Below are 17,602 nucleotides of genomic sequence, written 5' to 3'. Positions count from 1 at the left end.
GCAGCACTAGTAGCAGAAGCCCCCCTCACACCTTTTCGTCGTCTTGGCGGCATGATGTTCACTGTTCAGATCAACTGAATCCACAATGATTTTCCAGCATTTTATACCCGTTTGACCATAAAACCCACACGCCAGCAAAACGATATTCTGTCATTATTCACAAGTTACTCACACGCTCAACACGCTCGTCTAAGGTTGACTTATCGTTTGTCACGCTCCAGTGACACGTCAGCACACGTTTGTCGCGCAATAGTGACACGTAACTTGGTCGCTGTTACATGCTCCTCATGCGTGAGTCCCACGCTAGTCATGTGTCAGTCCTACGCTATTCTTTCGTTAGTTACATCGCCCTAGAACGCTCGAAATTGAATTAGCAAGTTTAGAAAACGTTGACCAGAACGTTATGGTGTGACGGGGCCTTAAAAGGTGGGCAATGGGCTGAGAAGGGGGGCATACACTTTGTGAATGATGAATCTCGATCAGCAAATGCAAATGAGACTCACACTCACAGGCATTTACCATTAAATAAGTGAATAGAGTGTTATATAATGCAGCGCATAACATTACCTAATGTGCATGCTAAATGAGGTACAGCAGTTTCATATTATTGTTAATGCTGTTTACAGTTCATTTTAAGCCATACATGAACTTAACACTACTCATACATTAATTTGTGTGCACACCTGTTTACTTAAGGATTGCTTATGTTGTTTATTTGTGTGTGTGTGTGTGTGTGTGTGTGTGTGTCTCTGTGTGTGTGTATGTGTGTATGCGTGTATTTACATCTGAACATGCATTGTAAGAGTTCAGCACACTATGGACACCAGAGTTACTAATACATACCTGAATCACTTGAGGCTGATCAGCTGCTGTTCGACACACTGTAGTACTGATATGAAGGAAGAGCTTTTTCTTCAACACGGTGGGTTCTGAATAACAGAAATAAATATTTCAAAACAGTGGAAAACACACCTTATTTTCCCTGATGACCTTAAGGAGGACAAAATATTGCTAGCACCCTAACAGGTTCCAGAGACGTGGAAAAAACATTGACCCTATATGCATTAATAAATCTGTTTCCGTGCACCAGTCAATAGGTGCAGTGATGTTTGGGCATAAACTGATTTCAAGTGTTTGAGTCTGTGACTGATTGAGAAGTATTCATTTTAGATTTAGACTAGACTGTTAGCCTTACCTCTGAATAGTGTCTTCCTCACCCTACACTTCTGCAGAGGCTGAATGGATGGGTAGCAGGCTGTCAGCAGAATCGACTCCCCTGATCTGATCTGTGGAACCAAGGCAGCTGCAGCACTCAGCAACCCCTCCCTGTCCTCTCGATTCAAAACAGCACTGCTCTCTTGGGAGCCCCAACCGGAGATGGAGAGCTGCAACAACACCTGAGATAGATGACAAGGATAAGGAGAAATGCTGGAATACAAATTTAATGCACAATATCTCTGTGGAACAATGTGTGGGCTTTGGTATCTGGCATAATGACAGCGTGGGTTTATATGTTTCTGAAAGTAAACATACGGCCCTGTTTTAGGGAACTTACTTTGTCAGAACCTTGTACCTCTGGCTGTTTCAGAAAGGCATTTATGACCTTCTCCATAGATTCCTGCAGATCCTCCTTTTCCTGTATAGAATGGAACATGAGGGAAGGGTGTGGGGAGACTAACCCCACAGAAGGGCGATAGGCGAAGGCCAGCATGGGAGGGAGAGGAACCCCCTTCCCCCCCAGGAGCTGGTAGTTCAGTAGAACATCCTCAGTGAGGGTGTTGAGTTGGGGAGAGCCACAGGTCGGGCAGTCCAGCCCCTCCCCCATAGAGGAGCCCACTGAGCCATCCTCTAGGAGGTAGGTGACACGACAAGGAGAACTGAAGGTGTCCAGGTAAGTGTAGCCACCAGCCTCAAAGGTGACAGCCTTCAGGATAAACAGGGAGAACAGGCCTGGTAGGGTTTTGGAGGGGAGCCTGCTCACCCAGGAGGGGCACAGGCAGAGCATCATTCGACCTGAGAACAAAACCCACGGGTTACAGAATAGAGACGATAAAAATTTACCTCAGCCCATCTGATAAAATCTGGTAGGAAGTTCATAAAATAGGAAATGAGCCATTCACCCTTATGTGGTTAATGTTTCTATACAGGTGTGCAAAGGTAGATTGTCAGTTACCTGGACATCGCTTGCCAGCAGCCAGTAGAAGGGGGAGGTATTTATCAGGAGACGCCATGACACAGATCACTACATCACTCCTGCCAACATCTGCAAAAAATGACAGTGGCGAATCCTCTTACTGTGACATGCAAGTAGTCATACTCAATAACCTAACCAATATAACAACTGCCCAACCATATATCCTGAGCAGCAGGATACATTAGCAACACACAACTGTTGACAACATTGTGGTATTTCCACTGATATTTATGATTGTATGTGTGTGTGAGAATTCAAGGCAACAAAAGTCATTACACCTTTCATTACTGAGATTCAAATCTTCTATTTTTCCCTAACACTTGGTATGCCAACTTTTATATTTGATGACAGAGTCAATCCTCCTTGGCATGGAGGACACCAATGTTGCAAACATTTCTGTAAAGATGATCTGCCATTCTTAAGAGACCATTTGTTCAGCAGCTCTGTGTTGGAGGGGTTGTAGTGCTCTATAAAATAACCCAACGGAATTCTAGGCACCTTTCAGGTCAGCCGACATAGGCTACTTGGCTAGGTCGTTTTAAAGATATTACCATTTGATTTTTCACACGTGAAGTCACTCAGCCCCCGTCAACATTCAAATCTCACAAAAATAGTCTCAATCGTTTGTGCTATGTTTGTGCTGGTTTGTGCTGTTAAAAGAAATATTTGCATAACATAACAAGTGGAAAAAATAAAGTTTTAATAATAACTTAAAAACTATAGTAGCACAAATATGTCTTTTTAAAAGACAATTTTACTAAATATATATACATTTTCAATTTGTTTACATGACGTAGTAGACGTAGGATAGACGTTGAGTAAACTAACATGATTTACAGTAACGGTTAGCGTCGCTCCCGTACCCCATGTTAAACGACAATAATATTAAATATGATGTGCAAATATGAAGCGGACATATAAATCTGCTGCATGCAAACGAAGAGAAAGGTTAGAAGAGGAGGAATGATTCTGTAAAGTTTAGTTATAGCTACAGCATCCTACCATTTCTCATTGACAACGACATGGACCGTGCTTTCCCAAACCTTGGCATTCTTTATCGCATTTACTTGACAATTCAGATAAGCAGTGCTAAGGCAGAGAGGACTTTCAGCCGTCTGAAATTGATAAAGAGTTTCTTGCGATCACGCATGGGAGAGGAGCGGCTGTCAAACTTAGCGCTGCTGTGCATCGAGAGGGACATCGAGATTGACATTTACAAAGTAATCGCCAGATTTGAGAGACAGATGATGATTTAAATAGGCAAGGGCATTTGTTGTGGCCTATGTTTCATGTCTGCATATATTCTGCCTTTGTAAAACTAAAGTGTAATAATGTGTTTGTGTTTTGACCTGTGTGTAGGCTATGAGTTTGCTGCTTTTGAATATCCCAATAGGCTACATGTGTAAGGTCTGTGTTCTGTCCGTGTCTAATTTCTGTGTTTGTCTCCCTTGTGTGGTCGCATGTTTGTTCCCGTGTCTAGTCCTCGTGCTTCCTTGTTCCCGCCATGTGCTTTCCCTGTGTTTGTTTGTCTGTGCCATGTGCCCTCTTGTTGTTGTCCGTGTCTCCACCCCTCACCTGTTCCCAATCTCCCGGGTTGGGTGTATCATTGGTTTCACCTGTGTCCTGTTGGTTCCCCTTGTTTAGTCCACCTGTGTCTTTGTCTGCCCTGCCTTGATTGTTCTCACCTGTCCCTCGTTATCTGTTGCCTGTGTGTGTATATATAGTCCTTGTTTTCTTGTTCCTCGTGGTGTCGTCGTAAAAGTATGTTTCATGGTATGTTCCTTGTCTTTCCACTGCTCCTCGTGTTCCTAGCGTTTAGCGCTTTCGCCTTGTTCAAGTGATTACTCGTGCTTCTGACCTCTGCCTGCCCTACAACTATTCTCCTGCCTATTCCCTGTTTGGATTTGTTTGCCTACTTTTGGACTGCTTACCTGTGTACCGAACCCTGCTAGTAAACGTTTATTCTTCTGAATCTACCCCTGTGCTGAGTCGTGCGATTGAGTTCTGCACAACACCCACCATTCGTAACAGTACGACGACACCAAAGATGGACTCAGCCGACTCAGACTCAGTGCTCAGACTCAGTTTGAGCAAACAAGCCTCCTCTCTCTGCCTCGTGACAAGGGGAATAGAGGAGCAAGGGAGAAGTTCCCTGAAGTCCCTGAACCTGCTGTTGGGACAATTCGAGCAGCTCCTGGATCGTTGGGATTCCCTCGCTGCACCTCCCTCTCCAGCTCCGGTTCCATGCCGCCTGGATTCCGGCTCCAGGGTTTCAGCTTCACTCACCAATACTGCTCTGGCTTCAGCTCCGACTCCACGTCTCCTGCCTCCCGCCGTCAGGACAGCCGCAGTCGCCCTAGGAAGAGCTTCTGACGCTGTCAACCTCGAAGCAGCCTCTACCAATGCCACCATCAAAGCGGTCTCTGACGCCGTCAACGCAGCCTTTGGAGCTTCCACCCTTGAAGCTATCTCCGCCGCCCTCGAAGCTGCCTATGCAGCATTGGAAAGATTTTCTGTCACACCCAAAGAAGCCTCTGGCGCTGCCTTGCTCGATGCAGCTTCTATTGCCATCGATGCAGCCTCTGCCACCCTCGAAGCAGCCTCTGATGCTGCCGCCTCCGAGGTCGTCTCTGCTGCCCCAGAGGTAGCCTCCGTCGCTACCACTCCCAAAGCAGCCTCTGCCTTCCCCGAAGCAGCCTCTGACGCTGCCGCCCCAGAAGCAGCCTCTGACGCTGCCGCCCCTGAAGTAGCCTCCGTTGCTACCGCCCCAGAAGCAGCCTCTGACGCTGCCGCCTCCGAGGTCGTCGCTGCTGCCCCAGATGTAGCCTCCGTCGCTACCACTCCCAAAGCAGCCTCTGCCTCCCCCGAAGCAGCCTCTGACGCTGCCGCCCCTGAAGTAGCCTCCGTTGCTACCGCCCCAGAAGCAGCCTCTGACGCTGCCGCCTCCAAGGTCGTCTCTGCTGCCCCAGATGTAGCCTCCGTCGCTACCACTCCCAAAGCAGCCTCTGCCTCTCCCGAAGCAGCTTCTGATGCTGCCACCCCCGAAGCAGCCTCTGACGCTGCCGCCCCCGACGTAGCCTCTGTTGCTAGCAACCCCGAAGCAGCCTCTGTCGCTGCTGTCCCTGAAGCAGTCTCTGAAGAAATTGCTGATGGTGACGCCACTGAGGCCTACGCCACAGCAGAACCAGCCGCCGCAGATCAAGCCGCCGCTCTCCCTGCAGACCGAGCCGTCGCTCACCCTGCAGACCCGGCCGTCGCTGACCCTGCAGACCCGGCCGTCGCTGACCCTGCAGACCCGGCCGTCGCTGACCCTGCAGAACCAGCCGCCGCAGATCAAGCCGCCACTCTCCCTGCAGACCGAGCCGTCGCTCACCCTGCAGACCCGGCCGTCACTGACCCTGCAGACCCGGCCGTCGCTGACCCTGCAGACCCAGCCGTCGCTGACCCAGCAGACCCAGCCGACGCTCACCCAGCTTGTGCGTACCCTACAGCCAGCGCTGCCGACCCGGATCCCGCAGCCACCGCTGCCGACCCGCACCCCGCAGCTGACCCGGACCCTGCTGCCACAGCTGCCAACCAAGATCCTCCAGCATCCGTTTCCGATGCAGGCCCAGCAGCACCCTCTGCCGAGACCGGTCCAGCAGCACCTTCTGATGGCGTCGCTGCTGAGGGCTCTGCTGTCCCGAGCGCCCCTGTCCCGAGCGCCCCTGTCCCGAGCGCCCCTGTCCCGAGCGCCCCTGTCCCGAGCGCCCCTGTCCCGAGCGTCCCAGGCGCCCCTGTCCCGAGCGTCCCAGGCGCCCCTGTCCCCAGTGTCCCAGGCGCCCCTGTCCCGAGCGTCCCAGGCGCCCCTGTCCCGAGCGTCCCAGGCGCCCCTGTCCCGAGCGTCCCAGGCGCCCCTGTCCCGAGCGTCCCAGGCGCCCCTGTCCCGAGCGTCCCAGGCTCCCCTGTCCCGAGCGTCCCAGGCTCCCCTGTCCCGAGCGTCCCAGGCGCCCCTGTCCCGAGCGTCTCAGGCGCCCCGGTCCCGAGCGTCCCAGGCTCCCCTGTCCCGAGCGCCTCAGGCGTCCCGGTCCCGAGCGCCTCAGGCGTCCCGGTCCCGAGCGTCTCCGGCGTTCCTGTCCAAGGTGTCCTTGCGCCGGTTCCAGGCGCCCCGGATCCTGTCTCCAGTGTTCCTGGGTTCCCTGTCCCAGCTGCAGCAGACCCAGGGTTCGGTGCCGCCAGCCCTAATGAACCAGCGAGTCCAGGTGCCACGTCTACCCCAGCCACTGGCCCTGCAACCCCAAACACCAATCGATATCGCTGGCATCTATTTGTTGTTAGGGTTGTTGTTGTGTTTATTGTTGGTCTGTTTGGCCGGTCGCCAAAGACTCTGCCCCTGTTTGGCCATCCACCCGGTCAGCCACCAGACCCTTCTTTCCAGCCTTCTGTCTGGCCCGGCCTGCCCGCCTGCCTTGCTCTGGACCCCCTCCACCCACCCTAGGTGGATTTGATCTGTTTGTGTGTTTTTGGGCTGTCTGGTCCGGTCTGCCCGCCTGCCTTGCTCTGGACCCCCTCCACCCACCCTAGGTGGATTTGTTCTGTTTGTGTTTAGGGCCGTCTGGAATCCGGCCCTTAGAGGGGGGGTACTGTAAGGTCTGTGTTCTGTCCGTGTCTAATTTCTGTGTTTGTCTCCCTTGTGTGGTCGCATGTTTGTTCCCGTGTCTAGTCCTCGTGCTTCCTTGTTCCCGCCATGTGCTTTCCCTGTGTTTGTTTGTCTGTGCCATGTGCCCTCTTGTTGTTGTCCGTGTCTCCACCCCTCACCTGTTCCCAATCTCCCGGGTTGGGTGTATCATTGGTTTCACCTGTGTCCTGTTGGTTCCCCTTGTTTAGTCCACCTGTGTCTTTGTCTGCCCTGCCTTGATTGTTCTCACCTGTCCCTCGTTATCTGTTGCCTGTGTGTGTATATATAGTCCTTGTTTTCTTGTTCCTCGTGGTGTCGTCGTAAAAGTATGTTTCATGGTATGTTCCTTGTCTTTCCACTGCTCCTCGTGTTCCTAGCGTTTAGCGCTTTCGCCTTGTTCAAGTGATTACTCGTGCTTCTGACCTCTGCCTGCCCTACAACTATTCTCCTGCCTATTCCCTGTTTGGATTTGTTTGCCTACTTTTGGACTGCTTACCTGTGTACCGAACCCTGCTAGTAAACGTTTATTCTTCTGAATCTACCCCTGTGCTGAGTCGTGCGATTGAGTTCTGCACAACACCCACCATTCGTAACAACATGTCAGTTCGGAAAAGAAAATGATGCACAAAAACGTAGCACAAAGGATTGGGACTATTTTGATTAGATTTGAGCGTGTACGGGTGCGGAGGGACGTCACAGGCCAGAAAATGTAATTTGTAATTACTCAAAACCCTTTACAGCACAAACGATATTTTGTACTGCACAAACCAGCACAAACCTAGCACAAACGAACAGCAGTGCTATTTTAATATTTTGAACGAGACGGGGGGCCAACTTCACACAGGTAGAATCTTAGGATGGAGGGCAACTCCCAGGCTGACTCAAACATGTCAGGAACAAGTTGGCAAATTACAAGTGAAACGATAAAAGAGGCGTTTTAGCATATTACTGTGAATAATGGGGAAGATTCCTGTGTAACTGCACCAATTTTTGAAAGTTAATGGTTGGAATTTCTGACATATTCAGTAACCAAATCTGCTGTAACCTTGATTTATTCAAGTTGCAGTCTAGAGAGCTACCTGGTTAACAATCTGTGATTTATTTTCATGAATAAAAACGTTTCAACCCCCCACAAATCGCGGTTAGATAAGATTAGATAAACATTCATCATAAATTGCTTGGTAAAACTTAAGCCCAAATGTGTTCTTACCTTTTCCAGGGTTTGTAGTACGGTCTCTGGTCTTGGGAAGTGCCAGTTCCAGTAATATCTGCTGTAAGGCAGAGTAGCTTTGGGGCAAGAAGGCACAGGCTTGCGTTGGTCTGTCCATGATGTGTTGTGTCCTCTGAAGATCTGGCACTATAGTCTAGCGTTGATGTTTTCCACATCAATGACAGTTAGCAAGAGAAACGATAGGACATTCTGAGGGGGCAACCAATCAGCGACCCGTGGGTGTGGCGTTAAAGTCGAAATGAAGAGTTTGTTGCAACCATTCGCTATTGTTCCTTATGTGAATTTCATAAAATGCCTGCCAAGTCTCCAGTTTTTCCCGGGTGTCTCCCGTAGCTATTTCTGACCCATCTCCCGATTTGTCATTTCTCCCGGTAATCTCCCGTATTTTACGAGGTCCAAATTTATTTTATTAATAATCAAATCAAAATGTTTGTCCAATGTTTTAAAGTTGCCAGATCATGTAGGCTAGCCTATGAAACCAATCATGTCTTACACAATAAATACGAATAGCGAATATAACTAGTTTGAACAACAGCACTTTGTGCTCTCTCTTGTCTTGCCAAATAAACTATAGGCCTAGGCCTAATACACTATAGCCTACCATTTAGATATAAGAAAACACGCCTTTCTCAAAGTGTGGAGCGCCAGAGACGTGACAAGTGGGCGCGAATTGACGCGATGAACGGGAGATTTCCCGTTGCAATGCCTTCCTTTATAGACAATAACGATCATACACCCCCATTGCAGTAAACAACCACAGTCAAACACATACATATTATATGACTAAGCCTATTAATTATTGTATTGTATTAATTAGCCTGTTGTTAACCATTCCTGCTAGTCAAAGTCAGAGATTACAGGGGAGACTTTTGTTTACTGCTTCAGGGTCGAAGTGTTCTATATTCCAAACTCCGGGGTTATTTCCCTTTCCCTGTCTGCGGTTGATGAGCAAATTAATGGTAACTTGATTTGGCCCGAGGATTTATTCTCCACACTGTGGTGTTTGCGGTTGGGAAGTGGTTCGAAAAGAGCTCTTGTACACCTTCAAGTTTATACTTCAAAACAACTTAATCTAGAGAAAGAAATGCCACTTCTGCCTTATTTATATTGAATTGTATGTTCTAGCTCCATGTTTACATCTGAAAGTATTTTGTACTTGACAAATGCACTTATTTATTTTCAAATCTTATTTTCTTAAAAACGTATTATCTATTTATGAATATTTATATAGCCCTGTGATTCTTGGTTGTCGAAATGCAAATAAATGAATATATTTAAAATAAAAAAGTGCTTTATATGCTACATTTTTCAATTTACAGACAGGCTCCAATTTGACAGAAACGGGAATGAGTATGGGTTGGTTCTTGGTCCCTGTGGACCAAACAGTCCAAACATTTGATGCTGATTACATGAAATGTACAAATAATAATAATAATAATAACTACTTGCTAACCGAGACTGAGGTCATGCCGGGAAATATCAGACAGGCTGTAACGTAGGCTATCGACCAAGCGATAGCATTAATAAGTAAGGGATAATGTATAGAACGCCGGTCATTATCGGGAAAATAAGCCCCGACTGGGCGAACCGCACCCCGACGCGAAGCGGAGGGGTGTTGCTTCGCCCTGAAGGGGCTTATTTTCCCGATAATGACCGGCGTTCTATACATTATCCCGCTTACTACACGGCTACTTGCCAAAACGAAAAAATAACTTAACACAGTGTGTCTCATTTTCATTTTAATTACAATTTATTTGTTACCATTCGTGGTGTTAAAAAGCAGAGAAATAGTTCGCCAAAGACGTTGAACTTCAAAGACGTTGAACATTCTTTAGAACACAGCTGCTCAACTGTCAGCTGAAACTCAAGATCAGATCAGCTGACGTCGCTAAGCAACGGAATACACAGAGGTTGATAAATTACCGGACTACTTGCGGAGTGCTACGAAAGACGTGAATCCGATGCAAAAAGGCCACTTCCCTTGACAGCGGTCAATTATGCATAGCAACGGTCAAATATGGAAAATAGTTGACCACAGAACGTTGGGAAACCCCATTCAAGTGAATGGAGCATTCTACAGCATTAAGAAGAGCCGTGTAATAAATAGCATTAATGCACCATGGCATGGGTGGTGTGCCTCGGGCCGGTGTTCTGTCGAATTTCCCGATAACAATGCATCTGAGCTGTTTCGAGTGTTCTGTAAGTGATTTTATGAACATTCGTTAATACAGGCGTATTCCAAGCAAGCACTCACGGACGTTGTCCATTTGGTGATATCAGAAGGCTCACAGCTGCATTTTGAACGTCATAAGATAGGCTAATCGTTTTAACGGCGAAAAACATCTGCACATCTAATATACTAAATCTCGAGTGGGCCTATTCCTGACACACCCACAAATAAAGTTAATGATTTAAAATGATGAAACATTTTATTAGGTCATATTACATATTAGGCCTACTACTGATGTTCCTGTAGCCTACCTTAAAAGAGGCTGAACCCATATTTCTGGCATTCCCGTAGGTTGAGCATGCTGGGATGAGTAGCTGGGCATGACTCAGATTGGAGCTCAGCTGATCATTATTGGAAAGAAAATAAATTAGAAATCATTCATTCATAATTAATAAAGGTTAACCAATAAGGACGACTGTAGGCTAGATTTGTATTCGCAAGGGATTGAGAATGGACAGCTAATTCATTTAGAGAAGGCTTCGGGGAACCTTGCCCACTTGTTTCGATTTCCTGTTCTTATTTCCGAAGTTACATCAGGAGTTGGCCAAAATAAACATTAAATCTCTACTATCAGAAAGAGAAAAGATATGAACTAGTTATTAGCTATATTGTCCTCCCCTGTAACACAGCAATTATGTAATGTACCGGCATAACTTTAGTCAACCTTATGATGCAAGTTGTTTGCCTACTCCACGTCCAGTCTTATTCCATCGTTAAAATGAACCTAAGATGGGCTATGCCTATATAGTTCATAAGTCTGCAGCAATATCATCTGAGCAGTTTAAAAACCGAACATGCGTCTTGCCTATCCCTAACCCTTTTAACTATTGGCCCAAATATTTGGAGAGTCATGTAATCTCTGATGTTCCGCATGGGGTATGTTGCGCCCATTGGCATGGATGTCGTGTTGTGAAAGCTTTTCTGAGCTTTTTCGCGGGATTTTCCGTCCACAAAACGTCACAGTTTAGTCCCAGGTCCACGAGCTTGGAGACGAGTCTGGAGGGGATGATGGTGCCGAATGCTGAACTGTAGTCAATAAACAGCATCCTCACATACGTATTCCCTTTGTCCAGGTGGGAGAGCACGGTGTGCACAGTCAGGGAGATGGCATCATCTGAAGACCGGTATGCAAACTGCATAGGGTCCAGGGTGAGGGGCAGTGAGGAGCAAATTACTTATTTGACTAGCCGCTCGAAGCACTTCATTATGACAGAGGTCAGTGCTACCGGGCGATAGTCATTCATGCAGGTGACCTTAGTGTTCTAAGGCACAGGGACGATGGTGTTCCTCTTGAAGCAGGTGGGAAGTACAGACAGGCTGAGGGAGAGGTTGAAGATGTCAGTGAAGACCCCTGCTAGCTGGTCAGCACAACCCCTGAGGGCCCTACCTGAAATGTCATCTGGGCCTTGTGAGGGTTGGTCTTTTTGAAGCAATGTCGGCACTGGCGTGTTCAGGGAGTGGCCTAGGGTGGCACGGGCCACCCCTGAAATCTGATTGGCCACCCCAAGTGCCACCCCAATATCTTAAAATATGATTGGCTATATGCCCAGTCATTTACGGTAACGTGTGACGTTGGTACGCTGCAAGAACGTTATACTATTTAACGTAGGCTAACGTGCTAATGTCAGACAGTTGGCTGACAGACGCCTCGCAAATCACATCAACTATTTTTGCTGGTTACAATAACGGTGTTATCGGATAGTACAGTGTCTTTTTCTCGGTAACTTTTGAAAAATCTAAGCGTGAAAACGCCGAAAAATTTAAATTTACTTAAAAGACATAGCCGTCAGCCGAGTTTGGTCCGGAGTTTAGCTGCTAAAGTTATCTTCTGTCCTGTCAATTGAAGCAAACCTTTTAGCTCTGGCATTGGTCTCCCATTATGTATTTATCTATAACTTCACTGGATTGGAAGTCCATTTTCCAGGCGATCGCACGCCCCCTTCATTGAGGCAGAGGTTAGGTTTGCCTCCCCTATGTGCTTTTTCACTGTGGTTTTTATGACAGATCAGCAAGACTAAATAGCTTCTTCACATATGTGAAATACATTACATTACATTACCTATTATATGGATACAAACGACATATAATAAAAGTGTCTACAAATATTTCAGTGATGACAAACAATGAGAAAGCAAAAGTCATGCGCTCAACCCAGTGTGTGAGGGATTGCACAATCTGAGATGAGGCGCAGCTCGTCGCCTCTCTGTTTGAAAAGCACATGGTCGAATTCAGCGATTTTGATTATAAAAATGATCGGAATCATACAAAAAAGTTAATTTAAGTAAAGATCAGTAGATACATATTAATATTGATTTTATCATTATTTGTTTTTTACTTTTCATGAGGTATGTGTATGACCTGTTTTCTACTGCCGGGCGCTTCACTGCAACTGAACAAACTTACCACTCTCCTATTTCAGTTTGGTTTTTAGAATGAGAGAATTTTAGGAGGATGCCATTACTGTGGCTCAACTAGGAGTCAGGTGCAAATGGGCCTTGTCCTGACAAGCTAGGCTCAAAGAGTAATGTAAAGGGAAAAGAATATGTGTTCCCACTGTCACAGTTTTTCAAGAACACGGAGAAGCTAGGCCATGCCTGATGCATCCTCTGTTGATTTTCTGTTCCTATAGTTGGCCCTTTTTTTTTGCTTAATACCTGATGGAGATCTGTGACGTAATGTGCTTTGGTGAAGTGGACTGGAGTGGGTGGTCGGGAGGGTATTGGGGTGGGTGGTTGGGTTGGCCTGTGCCCGTGCAACATTCAACACAGGAATGTTTATGATGAAACTGTTACCAGAGCACAAAATTGTTTACAACAAAGTTATTCATAAATCTAGCCTCATAATTTTGTTGTCAAAGTGCACCAGATTGATGCACTGAACTTTAAAATGTGCAAAATGTTCTTATATATAAAATATATTCCCCCGGGGAGCATGCCCGGGCCCAGACCCTCCTAGGGGGTTCGCATCGTTGTCACCTTTTTCATCCCTGATGAGTTTGCACCCCTGGGCATACGTGAGTGTATATGTCTGCGCAGGCGCTCCTGCTCACACTTCATGCCACCCCTGCATACGTCAGTGCCCCACTGGTGCCACCCCTATCAAAAATGTCTGGACACGCCCCTGAATGTCGGCAATGCTCGGCTACAGCTAATGTAGGCACACCACTGGCTAGGCCATCAGGTAACTCCACTACAGGAGGGGTCACTTCTCAAAGCGAGCGTAGAAGGCGTTCAGCTCGTCAGGTAGTAGGACAGAGGACTGGGTCTCACTGCAACCCCTCCCTTTGTAGTCTGTGATGGCTCTTAGTCCACTCCACATGCGTCTGGGCTCAGAGCCATGGTAGCTAGACTCTATCCTAGTCCTGTTAGTCCTTTTAGCTGTTGTGGGGGCAGGGGGTGAGAACAGAGGACAAAGGGTGATAGCAGGAAGTAGCAAAGACTTACAGTATAAAGGTCTATGTTACTGGGCCTTGTGGGGTCATGCCTGTGACCCTGAGTGTGCTGTGTTGTCAAGGCAAGCAGTCAGGGCCCAAGGGAGGTCACTGCTGAGGCCCAGAGTGTGCTGGGTAGTCAGGGCAAGCAGTCAGGGCCTAGTGGGGTCATGTCTGTGACCCTGGGTGTGCTGTGTTGTCAGGCAAGCAGTCAGTGTCATGTCACGCCCTGCCGCAGACGACAAAGTATTCATGAAGGGGTCTCTGAATAGGAGAATTGTAAAAAGTAGGTGCACTGTTTTTTGGCAGAAAGATTGCATTTCTGCAAGATTTAAATACACTTCAACTCACTAGAACTTCATACTTAAGTACGTCGGAGCTGTTTCCATTGACTTAATTTCCCATTGAGTTTCCATTGACTTAATTTCCCATGATGTATAGTGTTTATTCGAACGGTGTTCAAAGAAATGGCGCCGGAATTTGTAGTTCGCTGAAACTTAGATTTTGTATTCGCGATAGGGTTACAAACTGAGTGCAGACGATAATTTTCCAGACAAATCTTTGCTCAGATCGTGTGTGATCTAGTAGGTAAGTGTTGTATCACATTGTCATGGAACAAGAATACGCATAATTATGTAGCGCTCCCTTCACTACTCTATGTGAATAGCGAAGGGAGAATAGCTTTAAAGTTCGTTTGTCTACTTAATATTATCTTGGGTCCCTATTCCCTTCTGTGAATATAAATAAAAACCAAAACAATTGCTTTATCTAGCGAGTTATTGTTATCAAATACAATTTACAATACCAACACATTTAAAACACACAATGTCCACAACGTTACCGTAGCCGGTAAACCCTCCTCCTAACCCCCAAATGTAGCAGGCCTGAATCTCGTGGCTAGGGTACGTTGTGGCGTACTGGCCGCTTCACTCTCCTGAGCAGCAAAAGAAAACAACATGAATCTTCCCTGACCAGTATGCAGTTCACTCCGGTCAGTATGTTTGTTGAATCTCTCCGTTTACCCTCAGTGTCCCGTCATAGATTGTTTAGCCAACAAGCCGTACAGTCCACACAACGAACGCGAAGTCCTCTGGAGAAAGCGTGTTGCCTTCCTTGTCCTCCGCGTCATCTTCGAGTCTCCTCTCTCAGGATTCCAGTCTTTTTCTCGTCTCTACCAAACCGGCCTTAAATCAATTAAGACCAACCAATCAACTCATTGACATCAAGATGTACTAGTTGGAGTTTGAAAGAAACGTATCCACTGCACATTACAACAATAAACAGCAGTAATGGAAACAATAAACACACAACAGGCAAATTCATACATTATGGAAATAAACATATATGTATTTTTTTAACCCTGTTACACTCTCCCTCTGGTATAATGTATGTGTCCTCATCAGACCATTAAAAAAAACTTTTACTCTGATCACTTCCGTTTGTTTTAAGCCAAAGCAGCTACTCAGGATTTCAGTTCTTTAATTTCTAACTTCAAGCTCTGAATATCTAACAGTCCCAACCCCATGGCCGGCTGGGCCTGCACACAGTTAACAGACGACACTAGTTTTGTCCTTGAAGCTTCATATTCTTCCTCCATGCGGATCTCCTTTAAGAGTTGCAAAAAGGTTGGCGGGTTGCTTTTTCTTTCTCTCAAACGGAGATTAACTAGCATAAGGTCAGAAGCTACTGCTCCCCTCAATAGCTGATCCACTCGTGCTTTGTCAACACAAGCGTTAAGCAGCCCATCTTTCTCAACCACTCTCAGCAAAGCATGCTCAAAATGCTGCACGTGCTGCTTTAACTATTTCGAGGGCTGGACCCCTAATACTTTCCATGAGTCGTTTTCTTTTTTCTCTACGGGAACAATCGGACTCCTCAATCATGAGGTGTGCTTGATCCTTCCATTGTTCAAAAGGTTCTTCACCTGCTGGTGTGGGCGCCAGGCCAGAAAAGAGGCGCAGACGCCGATAGCTACCACCCTCCCCTGAGGGCTTTCTGGCCTTCTCAAACAACTCTCCAACTGCTCTCAAGACAGACTCTGTTGAGCCTGAGGCAGGACTTGCAAGAGAAAACAAAGACGGCAAGTCTTCTACAGTCTTGCCTTCAGCTCAAGCAAATGTTCTAATTTGCCCTATAAGTCTGACAGTATGATTGGCCATGGCTCAGTCTCATCACTAGGGATCACCTCTGAGGGAACACGTTCTTGAAGTATAGGCTCCTTGCATTCACATAATACAATCAAGCTTTTAAGTTCAGAATTGAATGTTCTCGCTCTGACACGCACCCGTCCCAAGCATTTAACTGACTCCAAAGTTTCTTCTATCTTCTCAGTCTCAATGCCTTCAGGGACTACAACAAGTAAAGCCTGTGCGTCACTAATGCCCATGCCACGGCACCATCCCTTCAGTTCTCTCCTTAACTTGGCCCGGTCAGTCATTTTACTCAATTATTCACAAAAAATTTAAGGGAAAAAAAAACTACTAGAAACCCAAAATAAGTTCTCACTGGAGCCTTCATTTATGTAGCGCTCCCTTCACTACTCTATGTGAATAGCGAAGGGAGAATAGCTTTAAAGTTCGTTTATCTACTTAATATTATCTTGGGTCCCTGTTCCCTTCTGTGAATATAAATAAAAACCAAAACAATTGCTTTATCTAGCGAGTTATTATTATCAAATACAATTTACAATACCAACACATTTAAAACACACAATGTCCACAACGTTACCGTAGTCGGTAAACCCTCCTCCTAACCCCCAAACGTAGCAGGCCTGGATCTCGTGGCTAGGGTACGTTGTGGCCCAAAACGTACTGGCCGCTTCACTCTCCTGAGCAGCAAAAGAGAACAACATGAATCTTCCCTGACCAGTATGCAGTTCACTCCGGTCAGTATGTTTGTTGAATCTCTCCGTTTACCCTCAGTGTCCCGTCATAGATTGTTTAGCCAACAAGCCGTACAGTCCACACAACGAACGCGAAGTCCTCTGGAGAAAGCGTGTTGCCTTCCTTGTCCTCCGCGTCATCTTCGAGTCTCCTCTCTCAGGATTCCAGTGTTTTTCTCGTCTCTACCAAACCGGCCTTAAATCAATTAAGACCAACCAATCAACTCATTGAAATCACGATGTACTGGTTGGAGTTTGAAAGAAACGTATCCACTGCACATTACAACAATAAACAGCAGTAATGGAAACAATAAACACACAACAGGCAAATTCATACATTATGGAAATAAACATATATGTATTTTTTTAACCCTGTTACAATTAGTTAAAAAAAAAGTAATTTAGATAAGGCTGGGGTTCAATGGCCTTTTGAATTTCCTCCTGGCTGATGATGTTTTCATTTTCATCTGGATAGTAAACCTTAGACTGATCGCTTTTTTATCATATTTTGAGATGATCGTATATTATGAGGAGGACAATACGCGGGTGGCATCACTACGCATTAGCCAATCAGAACGCTCGTACTGTCATTGCCATATAAAAAAGGAAAGCTATTCTAAGGTTATTAGCTCATCCTATTCTGTAGTCTGTAATCATTACGGATTTACACGTTTCAACGTGCTATCTGGGGTGCTGTTAGCCTGACGATGTCATACTCATAATTCTAGTCAGAATATGAGTCTGATACCGCTCCGTTGGGCTGTGATTATGGGGCGTGTTTCAACCGAACCAGGAAAAAAAATGCCTCTTCGCTCAATTGGATATATCTAGAACCAATCAGAGCAACGTAGTATGACCATAACGTAGACCATGGGGCCAGCTGATACATTAAACTTTTACCGGATCCCGTAGGAAGGACGGCAAAAACATATTTTCGATCGACAAATGCCTTGATCGTGTTTCTCTTTTCCTCTTTCAA

The 17,602-nt window shown here is 46.4% G+C and overlaps 1 protein-coding gene across 1 annotated transcript in view; it reads right to left on the bottom strand.

Moving 5' to 3' along the window:
* LOC105912822 (carnosine synthase 1) overlaps positions 1-17,602 on the bottom strand; it is a 55,267-nt gene that overhangs the window by 8,373 nt on the left and 29,292 nt on the right. Inside the window, exons 2-4 of the mRNA XM_031571161.2 lie at positions 1,556-2,013; positions 1,196-1,397; positions 844-929 (exon numbers count right to left, since the gene is read on the bottom strand). Coding sequence (XP_031427021.1) covers positions 844-929; positions 1,196-1,397; positions 1,556-2,013 — 746 coding nt within the window. The remainder of the gene's footprint in view (positions 1-843; positions 930-1,195; positions 1,398-1,555; positions 2,014-17,602) is intronic.

Source organism: Clupea harengus, chromosome 1, assembly GCF_900700415.2.
Source record: "Clupea harengus chromosome 1, Ch_v2.0.2, whole genome shotgun sequence".
NCBI classification, from domain to species: domain Eukaryota; kingdom Metazoa; phylum Chordata; class Actinopteri; order Clupeiformes; family Clupeidae; genus Clupea; species Clupea harengus.
This window is presented reverse-complemented; position numbering and strand designations above follow the sequence as displayed.